This window comes from Zootoca vivipara, chromosome 2 (genome assembly GCF_965207765.1).
Source record: "Zootoca vivipara chromosome 2, rZooViv2.hap1.1, whole genome shotgun sequence".
NCBI lineage: Eukaryota > Metazoa > Chordata > Lepidosauria > Squamata > Lacertidae > Zootoca > Zootoca vivipara.
In genome coordinates, this window is record NC_142584.1 from 57769325 (window position 1) to 57786171 (window position 16847).

General features: G+C 39.3%; 1 protein-coding gene across 3 annotated transcripts in view; it reads right to left on the minus strand.

The window, feature by feature from the left end:
• Nucleotides 1-4353: 4353 nt before the first annotated feature.
• The window catches only part of LOC118080387 (uncharacterized), an 81761-nt gene continuing 69267 nt past the window's right edge, over nt 4354-16847 (minus strand). For all 3 annotated transcript variants that reach the window (XM_088661961.1, XM_088661960.1, XM_088661962.1), the window contains 9 exons: nt 15650-15676; nt 14407-14478; nt 14249-14302; nt 13224-13250; nt 12151-12204; nt 10657-10743; nt 9660-9722; nt 7904-7942; nt 4354-6997 (listed from right to left, as the gene is read on the minus strand). In XM_088661961.1, the coding sequence (XP_088518087.1) occupies nt 6944-6997; nt 7904-7942; nt 9660-9722; nt 10657-10743; nt 12151-12204; nt 13224-13250; nt 14249-14302; nt 14407-14478; nt 15650-15676 (477 nt within the window). In that variant the 3' untranslated portion in view covers nt 4354-6943. The remainder of the gene's footprint in view (nt 6998-7903; nt 7943-9659; nt 9723-10656; nt 10744-12150; nt 12205-13223; nt 13251-14248; nt 14303-14406; nt 14479-15649; nt 15677-16847) is intronic.

Genomic DNA, 16847 nt, shown 5'->3' on the forward strand with positions numbered 1-16847 from the left:
TAATGTTTGCCCGCTTATCAAATGTCAAATATATTTTCTGCAAAGCTTTCCAGTTCTTTATATTCTTTATACAATCCAATGTAAATCTATTTTGGATTATGACAGTGGGCATTACAAACATGTATTTGAAAGTAAGAGTAAGGTGAGACTATTTTATAGTAAGAAATGAATTGGAACGAGTCCAGGTTTTTTTTTTTTGTAATGGGACTATTTTTAAGTAACTGTTTTTAAAACTATTGGTCTGATTAATGGAACAACTTACTTTACTTTGAAAAAATAATGAAACTACTGTAATTTGAATTCAAATGCTTTGATTGTTTTATAGCTCTGGTTAGAAATCTTGCAGGTATATAATTCACAACATAGTAAAAACAATCTGTACAAGAAGCAGTTTATTCTAAAATGGTTCAAATATCAAGTCTTACTACAAATCAAAGCACAAAACAATGGGAACACTGCCAAACTGTGCAGCGCCTGTTGTAAAATTTACAAAACAGATCAGTACAAGTCTATATTTTTATTCAATAATTCATAATACTGTATTAATGCCTTCATTTTAAAAATAGTTGTTCCCCCATAGTACAACTAAATATAGCAGTTGTTCTGGCTTGTACGTGTTAGAAATTTTACATAAAGTTGTAATCAATGACAACTAAACATTTTGCATAAATATTCCCTTCCAACTTTAAGCTATACTGTACATTTTATTGAAGCTCAGAAGAGTTTTTCAATATAAAACATGTAAAATACATTCCACAAAATTCTTCATGAAAGAGGCATAATTCTCAAAGCCCTTTTACTTATTACTTACTGAATGAGATTACTTGCATGAAAAGGAGACTTCTATGCGCAGTTTGTAATACTGGATACTACCATGGGTAATTATGAGTCTGTCAACCTCTTCATTTGCACATTCATGCAGCTTCTATATATACTTCCTGATTAAGTTTTACTGAATATAAAATACAAGTTGTATTTTGTTCTTTGCTTAGAATCTCACTTAAAAAGTAGAAGATACGCAGTCCAACTGCTTTTTTTGGGGGGGATTGCCCTATGCTCTCATTTGAAGTCAAGGGTACTTGGTTTACTAGGACTCATTCTGATAGTTATTGTAGTTGCTCAGCACACTGTAAAACACGGGGCAGCAAGTGGAGGCACCTGGGCCAAATTCAGGCCCCTGACAGATATTGCAGTTGTCAATGTAGAGGTGAAAGGGGTATGCAGAAAGTGGCATCTCTGACAACAAAACTTGATAGCTGTTGCTTCCCCACTCTTAAGTGGCCCGTAGGAAAACTGCTGACCAGGGCTGTAGAAGCATGCCCCAGTTTTTGCAAGGCAGACAAGCAAGTTAGCAAAATTGTACTGTATCATAGCTGCCAAGTTATCCCTTATTTTAAGGGATTTTCCCTTATGCTGAATAGGCTTCCTCACGAGAAAAGGGAAAACTTGGCAGCTATGTACTGTATGTGGAGCAGTGAATTACATTGTTCACTGTAGTTCAGCTTCTGCCTGTGCAATGAGTAGCAGTAATTTGTCTTAAAACTTGGGCACCAGTGGGTTTAAACTGCACATTTTTTTACAGCAAAACATTGAATTAGACAAGAGGCAGAGCCAAACTATATTTATAGTTGCAGCAATATATATTTAAAATGCCAATTTAGAAGTAGACTGAAAATTTTGACAGTATCGCTTTTCAGTTCTGTGGCACAACATTCTGCTGAGATAAATGCAGCATGATATAGCAAAGGTGAAATACTTTCAAGTTTCATCTCTTTAAGTGGAAGAGATTTAAGCCTGTGCATTATGCTTAATTCTACCATTTACTTTTGATTAGATTGTACCTACTGATTACACTTATTTCAATTATAATTTCAACTCAGCAGAAATGTGAGCTTCACACCCCACCTAAAATGATGCTTTCCAATTCAACTGTCTACTTTGCCAAATGAACAATATATGTGAATGCAGTTTATTCAGCATGCAAAAACACATTGCTTAGGAAGCAATAGTGAATAAATGTTCAATTATTGTATCCTGACACTGATCAATCACATTGCTGGATATATCTTTGGAAATCAAACCCACCTAGAAAATGAAAATTAGCCGTTTGGAATCAAATTATGGAAGGGTTTTAGTACCATATAGTGCAAACCTTCACTTTTTTAAGGCATCAATTTGAAAAATTAGAAAATTATCAAAAACTGAAAACAACATGAAAATATTGAATGCTGGCTATTCTTTCTATTTCCATTGAAAATAAGAGCAATTTAAAGCATAAAACAAAATTGTCTTTATTTCACATACTAAACAGATTGGTGCTTTTGAAAGCATATTAATGCCCTCTTACATAAAGAAGCCATGTTGGTAATCTTCAATGTTTTAAAATACTGTGCTGATTAAAAATACCAAATCACTACTATTCTGATGGCTCGTAGTGATTGGGTGATCTTAATTGGTACTTATGCACAGTAAATAGAGCATTTCTATTAGAAAGGAATTACCTAATTCCTTTCAGGGCTTTAAAGCTGTTATTTCCCACAATTCCCAATGCTAGAAAAGGTGGTGCTAATAAGCATTTTAAATGGGTATCTAAAGCAGGAGTTACAGGATCTTTGACTTTTCAGATGTAGAACTACAACTCCCATCAGCCCTAGTAAGCACTGCCAATGGCTAGTGATGGTGGGAGCTGTAGTTCAGCAACATCTGGAGGGCCAAAGGTTCCTCACTCCTGATCTGAAGTATGTCTTTAAGTGAATAGAAATGGATCAAACTATCTTGGTGCTGCTGTGTAGAGATTTAATGCAGAAGCAAAGCTTCTGATTCTTCCTTGCAGGTGTGCTGGAGGACAAAGGGAAGAGAGGGAGGGGAATAACATGATTTTTGAACCAGGCCAGTACCTGCTGCCACCACCCAAAAAAATGATATGCAGACAAAATATGCAGTTCTGAAGCATCCCATACAGGACTCCCATTGCTAATATATTCAGTGAATTCACTCGGACATGCATTCCATAGGTATAGACTAAGGTTTGAACTATGAAGCTTAGGAGCAGGTCTTGGGCAACTCACAATCCTTTAACTTACCTCATAGCAGGAGTGCCAACCTGGGTGCCCGGGCCGTGGTTGCCATGCAGCGTGCATGGACCTGCCACCAAAATTTGTGGGTGTCCAGCCTCTTATGGGGAATTTTGTGGGTGCTCAGGCACCCAAGCTCCCAGGGAGTTGGAACCTATGCCTCATAAAGTTATGTGGACTGAATGAGATAATGCTATGTGTTCTTTTAAATTACTTATTATAGATATTTCCAAATCGCCTTAGAGCTTCTTGGAGGAAGGGAAAGAAAAATACGCCGTTGCTAACAATAGATGATGTGGAGTCACATTTTATAAGGAGTCTCACTTTGGTGCTGTCTACAATTGAAGAAATAACTGTTGCTGAAGGTTGCTCTTTCTTTACAAATATGTTATCACCAAACAGTTTGCCAAGGGCTCACAAATAAAAATGGGTTTAATGCGCTAATGAACAACGTATCTTTCTCCACTTGTTTGTGCCCATTTCTTGCATAAATATATTTTATTGTGGCACTAATGAGTTGTTTTTTAAAGAGAGTTCAGAAATGAAAAGTACTTTTAAATATTTCTTCTGGATTTTGTTTTTCCAGTGCTGCCACTGACAGCTGTTAATAAGAGAGAATGATGAAGAGGTAATTTGTCTATTTTCTCAAATATATATATATATAAAATAGTATAGCAGTATTAAAATTCATAAGTAGTGATCCAGAACGGCATGGATACATGTGGCCTTTTTTTGAGTGTTCTCTCACAGAAACTTTGCCCCCCTCCCCGCCAAAGCCAGTAAATTACTAACTGAACTTCAAAAATTGAAAACAATGAGGGGATTTGGCATAATTTTTTAAAAATAAATGGGAGTTTTTTTGGGCTATAATTGTGCATTATTACTATTGTCACACTACCACATACATGCTCCAGCCTTTTGCTTCCTTTCCTTCTGCTAAGGATGACATTAACAGAATGGCAATTAGATAGATATACACATAGCTTAGCTTTTCTCGCGAGGAAGCCTATTCAGCATAAGGGAAAATCCCTTTAAAAAAGGGATAACTTGGCAGCTATGGATATACAGTGTACTCAGCAAACACTACAGACTGCAGGGAAATACTTTGCCAGGAGATAAGATTTGGAGGAAATGATATGCTGTAGAGGAAGAAATGAGTTGATTTTACTGCCCATGGACTTGCCACTGGTTTTTGCCACCTGTAAATAGAGTATTACATGCAGAAAACAAAGCTATGCACACAGCTGTTTGACTTTCAAGGAAGCCTTGAAAGCTAGTCTTTTGTATGGAAGGTAACAGCATTTTAATTGACAATTTTAAGTATCTAGTTTCTTTCTTAAGTCAGTGTAGTTTTTCTTCATTTACACAATAGTCTAACATTACAAAGCAAAATGTCATATGGACATCAGAAATCATACAATAAACCTATCTTATATGTGACCCAAGTAGTTAACAAGTGAAGCAATGTTAACTTTATAGTCTATTTTTGTGTGTATAGTATGCATCTTCTACCATGTGAAGAATTGTACACTGTTTAAAGCATTAACTGCAGTTTTTCTAGAAGACTTTACAAGTAGTAATAATAGAAATAATATACATTATTGCTAAAGATTCAGAGGATAGCAATCCAGAACTCCTCTTCTACCTTACACTAACGGAGAGCACCATGCCATCCTTACACATCTGAATTCTGATCAGTAACGCAATCCAGCACTTTGGAATAGAATTGCATCCCATCTCTGGGAATGAGGGCTTAAACTCTGAATTAGGAAGAAGCCAATTAGCACCAACATAAAATGGGAGAGGGAAATCCAGGCTTCCTAGGTTTTGTTCAAACCACGAAGTATTATGTCCCTTGGTTCCTATAAATGTGTGAGCTTTCATCATAGTTTTGTGCCTAGTTGATCATTGTCACTGCTTGCTGGTGTTCAAACAAACACGATGCTGAGGAAACTGTCATATAAGGCCTTAGCTAAATGTTCAGAGGTGAAAGGGTTCAAACGCTTCCATGAAGCTGTAACCTCTTTCCACGGGTCAACATTGCTCAGTCAGTTCTGCAACTGCTCCCAACTATGCTTGCCAACTCATAGAGAGCTGCTGTGCTTTTAACAGCTGTGAGACAGAGAGAGGACCAAGGCAAACAACTTCTGCTATCACAGTGGTCAGACCAGCAGGACCAGGTGAACTTTTTATTGCCCTACTTTCTTGCCCTATGGAAGACATTGGTGCTCTTCAGAGCGAAGGGCCATTAACTCCACTTCTGCTGCTCTCCCTATTTACCTCAGTACCTTCCAAGCAATATACTTCTACCTAACATGTTTTGTAGCCCTTACTTCTTGTAGGTAGCATGCCTCCTGGATGCTCAGTCTCCTTTTAATATTCAGCAATCCAAGTATCCACTCAGCATCAAAACATCATTGCCAGAACCTTTTCTATACTCATTGTATACTTGTGAAACATTTTAGTTAACATGGCCTTCTAAATAAAAGATTCAAAACCTGGAGTGTGAAGACAGTTTTGCCAGTGTGGTGTTTGACAGAGGAAGCAAACAGGTGGAAGCTAACCTGTATCCTTCCAAATGCTGTTGGACTCCAGCCCCCATCTGCCCTAACCTGAGATGACTGGGTTGCAGTCCAGCAACATCTGAATGGCTACAGGCTCCCCATCCCTAAAGTAAACAAAGAGTGTGTATGTGATCCCATTGGCAGCACGGCAACAAGGGGGGTATAGAGCATTATATAGTTGCATAAATGGGTGAACAGTGTTGGCTGTGCTGCTTGAAATGAAATTGCTTATTGCTACAAATATAGGTTCAAGGTAGGCTATGTGTCGATGTGCTCAGGTTCTTGAAATTAGTAAGCTGTTGTTCAATATACCAATATACCAAATACTCCACTAGCAGTATTTTCTCTTATTTGTGCTCATACCCACAATCCACTGGGACTAGCTGCATTCCAATCAATTGCTAGAGTTCCATGCTTTTTGTAGCCATTGTGTTTTGATTTGGCCAGAAGTTCTCAGGTACGCTAAAGAAATGTGCCTGTTCTCACTTTATGCTTTGCTGTAAGGGGTCACTGATGTAACACTGGTGCACCTTTGTTTGTTGCATAAAATATGGAGATTCTCCTAGACACCTTTACTTTGGAGAACTGAAACTGAAAGAGTTGTTTCCATGACCAAGTAAGTGACCAAACAATCACTGATGCTATTATTGAACTCCTGCACTTCTGACCACAGGTAGTTTTATTTGGGAGGTGCTTACACACCAATGAAGATACTCCTCCCTGAGTTCTGTACTTGGTTCTGCATATGGGAGTGGGGGAGCAAAGTACAAAAGCAGAGCTCCAGTTTATCAGTATTGATATGGCAAGCCCTGCCAATTCAGGGAAGCAAGCACTGGACTTCATACACAGGAATCCCTTCCCAGTTTGCAAACATGAGTTGGCACTCATGGACTGTGGCTATGGAAGAGGTTTTGATCAGCACTGGTGTTATGCTCCAAATCTGTAAAACTGAGATGAATATTGTACTGTTTCCTCTGTGTGTTTGTTTGTTTGTGTGTGGTCTGTATGGTATGTGAGGCACTACAAGTTTTTTCCAATTCTGCAGTAATAACAAAAGTTCTGCAAGAGAATCAACCCACTTTAAGTCACAGATTGTAGAATGCTAAGCAGAGGTTCTCCTGGTGACAGAGTTTTCTACATGTGGAAAAGGCCGCCACAGGTGACAGAGGTGATCATAACAACCAAGAACGTAACTGTTTTCTTCAAGGTGGAGGTACGTAGCAGCATGTGTGGTTACGTTTGTCTTGTATTTCTGGGTTGGCGGTTCCTCCTACATTCATCTGTAAGCCACTTTTTGTCTCATTTCTAAGGCTGCAGCTTCTTTTTCTTTCTCGTTTTCTCCTCCGTTTCCATCTGTGACTATGTGCAACAGAATTGCAGAGTTGAAAGCCATCGGTTGAGAAGAGGGGAAGTTCCTTCTCCCATGCAATAAGGCACACAAGGCACACTTTTTCAGTGCTGTTATTCCACACGGTAGTGTTAGCAGCAAGTAGCAATCATTCCCAATCATTTCAGAGTGTCCAGTTATAAAATAGTTGTTGGTTATGTACGTTTGTCCTATGGGCCTTGGAAAAGTTTATATCTTTTAAAATCCATACATGAAAACATCCAGTATAAAAAGATCAATATATTACTGTTGAAGAGTTATTGGGTTTTTTGTGACTTCCCCCCTCTTTTTTGTATAAAAATTAGAAAAAGATCAAAATATATCACACTATTATTTACACAGTCCATGCTTGGAGGATCACTGTAAAAGAACACAAACATGTTTTTAAAAATACACACACGGGCATAGCATGCATCACACTCTCATCTACTGTGAGACAGTGTTTGCAACTATTTGGAGACATTGCTGACTTCGATCATTTATCATATATAACATAATGCAGACATGAAAGCAAGATGCAAAGCCAGCATTAAAATGGAAATAAAACCAGATTTATTTGCCAGGCAGAGAATCAAGAAGAAAGAATCAAGCAGGATTAAGTTGGTATGTTTCCTGACCAATTAATGTTAGTTATAATTTCATAAGCAAAATGCTGAGTTTTTTGTCTCTTTGAGCTAATCCCTCTATGATGGCTATATTAATATGCGGGTATTTAGCAAAGATATCTACATTTGCCTGAGTTCATTTTCTCCCATTTCCCCCCTTTTTCCTTTACAAAATAGCTCTATTATGTATTAGTTCCATGCTATTACTCTTGCCAAGCAACAATCTTAATTCAAGCCAAAGAGAAAATGGTAGAAAAAGGTAGGGTACAATACCTTGTGCCAACATCCTGGTACTGGTAATCCATCTGGTCCCTGCAAAAAGTAAGTAACAATTTTGTATTCTTGGAAAGCACCAAGTGAATCGTAACAGCAACACACACACACACACACACACACGCACACACACACGCACACACACACCCTTCATTTATAATGGATCTGCAAGACCTACCATTACCATAGACGTATTGGAAATATCCATCCAAAAACCATGTGCTGTGTTTGAAAAGTAGGTATGTAGGAACAAATCACATTCCATGTACAAATAAAATAATTTCTCGAGTTCATAAACAATTGCTTAAAAAATTCACCAGCTCTCTGCATTAAAGCAAATTTAGTTCTTTGATTTTAAGATGTTTTGTTTTATGCTGTAATATAAGTTTGATGAAGGGAGGAAAGAGCTATACAGTATAAGGATAAACTCAATACCAAAATACCGGTAAGTAAAATTATTTCAGGCAATCTCTCAGACAGTATCTCTAAGCTCAACTCTGTGACACAGGACACTGACTGGTGAATGGCTGTCTTTCAAAATGGGAAGTACATTGTCAATGGACAAGCAGAGGCATAAACATCCTCCCTACCTATCCTAGGTGAAGCATTCTTTTCATATTATCCATACTGTTTCCAGGTTTAGTTTCTGCCTATCAATTGTAAAAGACTTTCCTTGCTTGCAAAGCATTTTCTTTCTTGCGACTCAGCTACACAGGTCAATTTATAACGTTAACAACACATTATAAAAATGTGACACTAGATGGTGCTGTAGAGCAAAATCTAAAGTCAATGGCAGATTACCTTGAGAGCTTTCCCCCAGCACTCCATAGCATTTTAATAGCATTTTTTATATTTGTATAGATCCAGCAATGCTCTTGAGTGGGGTGGAATAGGCTCACAACATCAGAATAACTCTAGCCTATGGGATTGGCTGATGTGATAATGTATGCAAGGCCATTCATTCAGAAGTCACAAGACAGGGAGAGTGCTTTACATAACAAGTGTTAAAATCATTTGTGGCATCAGATACATAAATAGGCATAGCTGTTGATTTCAACCTGCTACAGGTAGGTAGCCGTGTTGGTCTGAGTCGAAGCAAAATAAAAAAATTCCTTCAGTAGCACCTTAAAGACCAACTAAGTTTATATTTTGGTATGAGCTTTCGTAAACTTAGTTGGTCTTTAAGGTGCTACTGAAGGAATGATTTCAACCTGTGCACTCTAAAACTACTCAAACTTATTTGCACAAAGAACATGTGTTTCAAACCCCATGACATCCAGGAATATGTGGCTGAATGACACACACATACTAAATATTTGTGCAAATTCATATCAATTTAAAAAAGTTTTCCTCCCTCCGTCCTTCCAGGTATTTAACTGCCTGGTCCATGCATACAACTTGCTAAGCTTATAGTAGCCAGAAGTATAGACACACCTTTGGCTACAAAGCCAGACTCTAGAATTAAGAATTTATAAGCATTTAGTTTCACAATGTGGCATGAATCTGGATGGAATGAACCGGAGCGTGCCCTGGCTTGTGAAATGCCAGTTCTTCCATATGTCTGTACAACTTTTGGTCTTTCACAAGTCATACAGACACATGACAAATTCTGGCCACATTTTCATATAGAAGAGTGGAGGTTCCAGAGGGAAAGGAAGGGAGAATGTAGAAAAAAGACTATGCTATGCAAGAAAAGGCTTAAGTTATGCAGAAAAAGTCATGCAAAAGAAGAAAGAAAGGGGGGGGGATACTATACCAAAGGGCAGAGCATATCCACACCATCCAGTTCAGGTAAACCTGGCTCCCCTTTAAAAATGAACTGTTAATTGAAAATGGAGAAATATACAGAAAAGTTAATAAGAAAGAAAAAGGAAAGAAGGAACAGAAAAAAGTAAAGAAATAATTCAGAAGCTTACAGAAACATTAAGCATGGGGGATCTCCGACCTGGAGGGCAAATGTGGCCCTCCAGACCTCACTTATCCGGCCCTTTGTACTCTCCGCAGGCCACACCCCTCACTGCCCCTGTGCCACACCCTCCTGGGCTGCTTTCCTTGAGTCCTTCAACTGTAAAAATGCCTCTTACTTGCCTGGAGGTAGGATAGACAGGTGTGTGTAGGACCTCTGACTTTTGCATGGCCAAAATGCAGCCTAATGTAAGAGTCACATCCATCGCTCCAACAATTTTCGTCTGTGGGCTCACCCACTGGCATGTGACTCCCGCATGCCTGTCCATTACATTCAAGATATTTAAGGCTGCCCCACCCCGTTCCGCCCCTTTTGGTGATTTTTTTGCTCACTTCTGGGTTTGGCATGTCGCACGTGGTTGCGCACATACTGTATTGGACATGCCAAAAATGGTCACTGCCTGTATACAGGACTGAAATAAATTAAAACTGGCTTGAAGAACAAATCATCTGTTTCTGCCTATTGTGTGCTTGGTTTCTGTTCTGTCTTCCTACTGTTAAGCTCAGCGAGCAGTCACTTTGTTTTTTCATGGGTTCCTTTCTTTGATTGCTGATTGGCATATGAGGTGCCTTTCCCACTTTGTGTCTACCCTAAAAGCTGTACGGCAAGAAAGTGACATTCCAGCATCATGATAAAAAGAAAGGCCAGTGAAATTGAACTATTGGCCTTCTCCCGTTATCCAAATTCAAGGGAGTCTACCTCCAGAAACCATTTTGTGCTTCAGATGTCAAAAAGCAACAGAGATAATTTAAAGCAAACATATATTCCCAGCAATATCAAACCATACCACTGGACAAGGCTGATCCAATCCAGGCGGCCCTGGCTCTCCCTTTTGCCCTTTTGCTCCTTTTCTACCTGGAAGTCCTCTTTCTCCCTGTGACACAACAGAAAAATCAAAGCTCTTTTATAATCTGAAAGACTGGAGTGAGAGAAATACCACTTGTTTGCAAAGTCCTGAATTTAGCGTCCACCTGTTTGCATTGTGTTAGATTTATATAAGTGGCTTATATATCATGTAAAAGCTCAAATATAATACAGAAATTAACAGGGAAGCACTAGAAAGAAGGAATAACCTGCTATGTGAATGCAGCCCATGAGTAGTCACTTAAGAACAAACCTTGGTTAGCACTCATGGTTCATTTGGTGAGCAGCCAACTACTAAGCTGCCTGGGTTTGGATGTAGTGCTTAGCCAGACTATGGTTTTGCTCTTGGCAGCATGGCAGCAGAATCAGGAGCAGGAGAAAAGCAAAGTGGGACACCAAGAACAAACCTGGTTACTGCTCATAATGCTTTATACTTTTGCCTTGCATATGTATTCACCTACAAAATCTGGCACATGACCACATACCGGTACTATTTCGGCAAATTTGAACTAGCTTCAATTGAACAAGATATAGTTGGGCTCCCCTGTCCTCAAAGATTAAAGGTGAAATATATGGCCCTGTTCAGTTAATAGATCTCCAGTATTAAAATAATATATCTTCTTCTTCGGCGATCACTCATAGCCAAGTAAGATTGTCTTCCATAAACACGGTTTTAACAATGGGTTCGTAAGTGACTGTGGAGGCCAATTCTGGACCCACACGTTCTTCCACAGTGGGGACATTGGTTTCCAGGCGGGAGTTGATCACGGTGTGGATTTGCCAAGCGTGCCTTCCTCTTAGCACATTTCTCCCTTGCGTCCTGAGATCGAGTTTCTTCAAAACCCATGTCACCTTTGGTAAAGGCTTTTTCTCCAACTGGAGCGCTCACAGGCCAGTGTTTCCCAGTTGTCAGTGTTTATACTACATTTTTAAAGATTTGCCTTGAGACAGTTTTTAAACCTCTTTTGTTGACCACCAGCATTATGCTTTCCATTTTTATGTTTGGAATAGAGTAGTTGCTTTGGGAGACGATCATCAGCATCCGCACAACATGACCAGTCCAACGAAGTTGATGTTGAAGAATCATTGCTTCAACACTGGTGGTCTTTGCTTCTTCCAGTACACTGGTATTAGTTCGCCTGTCTTCCCAAGTGATGTGTAAAATTTTTCGGAGACACCGATGATGGAATCTTTCGAGGAGTTGGAGATGGCGTTTATAAGTGGTCCATGTTTCACAAGCATATAGTAAGGTTGTCATTATATATAATGACAAGTCATCTAGTGATATCTAGTACCATTTATGTAGATGAGGGCCAACATTTATTTTAGGGGATGTTGTCTGAGTATGGAATTTTTGTGTGTGAACAGATGAATTTGAGGCAGACATTTAGTTTAGTGCATCAGAAGCAATACAGACCTTTTCTCCTCTCTCACTTTTTTCTCCTTTTTCTCCTCTTAGGCCTGGGAAACCCTATAAGAGCAACATGGAAAAAAGTATGTGTTTAGTGCCAAATACCGTGTTTCTCATATTATAAGACATGTCTTATATTTATTTTTTCCTCAAAAAACACACTATGGCTTATTTTCAAGGGATGTCTTATTTTTTTCTTCCTTCTCCTGCTGCGGCCGGCATTGCTGCTGCACCTATCACTGTCTTATTTTCGGGGTATGGCTTATATTCCTTGAATGCTTAAAAATCCTGCTATGGCTTATTTTATGCGTATGTCTTAAAATATGAGAAACAGGGTAGTTCTGGTAATGAGGAAAAGGAAAAACAAGGTTGTTGTTGTTTTTAAAAAAGCAACCACTATGAATTGAGACAATGAAACATTTTCTGAAAAAAAGTATGCACATGTTTTGTACTAGTACTGTTTGTTTATTTCTTGCATCCCAGTCTTCCTCATACAAACACCATTTATAAAGTTCAGCATTAAAAACAAAGCTAGGCTGTGATTCACAACAAGTGCAAAAAAATATCACTCGGGATATTGCTATTAAAACATTTATTCTGATGAAGCACAAGGATGTTGCAGATCTTATACTACTACTCACACATGGCCCAGGGACACCTCTTTCACATTGGTACTGTATAAACCAAGGCTGGATCTACATTGACCTTCTAAACGTTATTGAAGTGAACATTCTATAAGGTTCAGTGGCAGTTTCCCTTTGTCAGTGGTTCATTGCTCTGCAGTGCGACAAGTGCAGTTCCACCCCAAATCAGGCAATAGGTCCACCTCAGCACTACTAGCATCTGTTATGATTGCAAGGGACTCTCTAGGATTGCTGGTGGAAGCTGTTTCTGACTATGCAACCAGAGACCCTTGGCCAGGAAAGGCAAATCTTAACCTGAGATGAAAGCATTCGCCCTGCCACACAGTCATGACCCCTCCCTCTACTAATCATTTATAACATGAAAAATTATGTTTAATTGCTTCCTGCATTGTTTGCTGACATATTGATAGTATATATAGTATAGTCATTACTTACATCTAATCCTGGTTCCCCTGGCTTTCCCTAGGGTTAAGAGAAAGAAATAGAGACAGTGAACTGGTGAGAGTGGGAAACCATGGGCAGGATTCAGCTAATGGGTCCCGTCAGAGGAAGTCCTGTGCAAGGATTTATGCTTGTGAAATGGGGCTTCTCGTCTTCGCACCCTGTACAAACAATTTCAGTGCTGCCCTGAAATTGTCTTGGAGGTGGGGGTGGTTGGGATAACATCCACAACAGCACACAGAGGGAGGATATCATTCTGTCTGTTAAGCCAAAATGCTTCCCCTGATGGAGCAACAACTGCCTTAGTGCGTTGTTGAATTTCTCCCCATGTTAAGTGGGTTACATTTATGTTAAGCAGATACCTAGCTCCCTCCCACTGAAATCCGCAAGTGTTAAAAGTGCTTTGCTGACTGGGTTCTGGCCCCAGTGTACAGCATCTGGACAACACACATATTTTTCTTTTAACAGAACTTCTGTAATTTTAGTAACACAAAACAACCAAAAAGGAAATACTATTATTGTGTTGTTGTTTTTCCATTTTCCACTTTTTCCATTTCCACAGACGGATCGTTTAAAAAAACAAAACAAAACAGAAAACTGCAGAATTTCACCACTGACTCATATATGAGGTCTATAGTTTGGACATGCACTTTTACTGTAAGCAGATGATCAGAATGATCACTGCTGCAACTCTCTGCAACACCGATGGGAAGTGTCTGAGAAAAAGACCACACAATAATTATGGGGTTTCAAAAAGGTGTCCGAAATCTGTTTAAAATTTCCATGTAGGGCACAGTAACTATTCTTATCAAATTCTCTACCATTACAATAATACTTAGAAAACAATTTAAGTTTGCCTGTAAGGAACTTTTATGTAACACAGAAGCTTTCTGCCTCATTAAAATGTAGTACTTTCAAATAAAAAAGTACAGTTATGAGTCATTTCGTATCCCTTTGGAGGACTGTGGTGGATGAATGCGTTAACCCATTTCCCATAGCAGATCTATATGCATTCTTACCTTCTCCCCTTTGGTGCCTGGTAAACCGATAAGCCCAGGAGTACCAGCAGCACCCTAGAGAGAAAAGAAAGCTACTAGAAAAAGGCTTGGAATATTGCTATTAAAGCATCTCTTCAGATGAAGCACAAGGATGTTGCAGATTTTATACTACTACTCACATGTGGCCCAGGGACACCTTTTTCACCTTTATGACCACTTTCACCTTTTGCACCCTTTGCACCATCTGAGCCCTGCATAAAAACAAATACATTTATTAGGGTTTCAACTAGTTGGTTTTTTAAAAAATCACTTGCTTTATGCCTATTTCATTTTTTTCAATTAAGTTAAAATGAAGTTTCATGTTATCAAAATTTTACTCAAGGTATCTTTTAAAAATACTAAAGGAAATGCAAGTCAACATACAAATAAAAGCTCCCTATTATAATAATGCACCAGACCAAGAGTACACACTATCAGCCTTTGTACCTGTTTACAGAGGAACAAGAGATTGCGGGGTGGGGAGAGATAGTAGAACAATGAAACACTGATCTTGGTAACAGCAGCAGCAGCAATTGTGTGGGAAAGGGCAAGTGCAAACATACCCTTTATTTGCTTATATAAAGTTATACAAGTATATATATATATATTAAAATAGATTGCATAAGAAAATTTCAAACCAAAGGTATGAGTTATGAATAGTATAATTCCATTCCTGAATTCTTGCTTAGTTTCTGAAACTCACATGGTTTGAATCAGAAAGGAATTTGACTGTTGGTAGACTGGGCAGTGACCGAAAGATCTCAACCTATATCATCACCCTTTTTATATATTGGGGCAATTATACTCAGCTTCCACCCTTCTGGTATGCAACCTGAGCTGTTAATATATGAAAACAGTTTTGCAAAAATGGGTGACCAGAAATCCGGTCTTATCTTATAAATCTCCACTGGGCTCATGTCTTCTCCTGGAGCTTTAGATCTCAACCTATGTTGGGTTCTTATATCTATCTGCCTGAAATAAATCTTTTGTACTGGTGTGCTCTAAGTTGGGGTTGGCCCAAGACATTTCGCTTCCCGAGCTGAAGGACAAGATGGCATCCCACCTCCCCATTCCATGTACAGATGCTGACTGGACTTGCAGCTTAATCTTACTTCAGTACTGGCAATGAAATAGGCTAAGGGTATGGGAAAGGCTGTGTGGTGCACAGTCTTCCAACAGAAGGGTAAGGCCAGGGGCCTTGGGTGAAAATAACATGGGAGGCTGACCCCACTGCCTCCCAGCATCTGCTGACAGAGCTGGTTGTCTCATTCTGCCTAATTGCTCTAGGAAAAGCTTAGTTAGTCTTCAGTGGTCAAAGTGGTTTGTCCTTGTGCTCAGTTCCAGTTCAATTCATAAATTGTGTGCACAATTTTAGCGACCCACCTTGTGTCCTTGAATTCCTTGAGGACCCTGCAAGATATCAATGATGCATATGAAAAAAGAAAATACAAGGGAGGTTGGGGGGGGGAGTTGATCTGTAATTCAAGCCTTATTCTCAAATCCTCAATGTTTGTGCAATTATATTTATCTTTCAGGCATTTTTTTTAGATGTAGAGAGAAACAGAAGCTACTCATGCAAACATGCCTGCATAATTCAGGGGATGTGGCTACAGTCTACAGTAGACGGGGCTAACTGTTTTTCTTTCTCTTTTTTAGAATGCTGTCATCTTAGTATGTTACTCGCCAACCTATAGCCTGAAAAGAATAAGGCACAAAGCTAGAACTTTAAATGCAGTTGTTCTACACCAGGTTTTGGTGAATGGTGCACGTCTTTAAGTTATCATTCTAAAAGTATTCTTTAAGATTAAACCATATAACCCATTGCATTTTTCTTTAGAAATCTACATTATATTCAGGGCTGTCTTAAGCATATCTGGCGCCCGGGTGCCGTGGTGCGAAGATCCCTCCTGCGCCCCTCCCCACCCCATTTCCCAGCGCCCGCCGCGTGGCGCCCCCCTGGCGGCCCGGCTCCCTGCGCCACCCAGCCTTGCCGTAGGGCTGGCCCTGGTTATATTTCAGTGTGGAAGGAAGCTTTGAGCATGGAAACTTTCCTTTCAGACAGAAATATCAACTTCTAAAGCCAAGTGAGAAAAACCAGGGGGAAGCCATGTTTGTTCATCTCTAAAGTGAGCTGTGTGTTTAATTTTTTATCAAAATAGATTGGTTGGTAAAGGGAGCTGAATCCTGGCCCTGCCATACCTCACTGCTCTGGGAAAAATGGGGATGAGAGGCAAAGTGGTCCATTCACTTCATCTTTTCTGAATCTTGTCATTAAAAAATTACATCCTACCCCTTCCCTTTCTTTAAATATGAACAGGGAAAACAAGTGAAGAGCAAAACCGGTTGCTCCTGTCATGTCCCATTTGTATTATAAAATTTAACAGTAAATGTTTTAAAAATAGTGTCAATAAATGGCAACTCTTAAGGGAGTTTGAACAGCCAGAAGGTGACTGACATGCTGAGGACACAAAATCATGGAAGGTCTAGGAAACAGTGAAGCGAAATGTCTCAGCATGTTCTTGAGGTTACTTGTCATTTATTTGTCAACTTTTAGTTTGCCTACCTGTTGAAGTAGGCAACG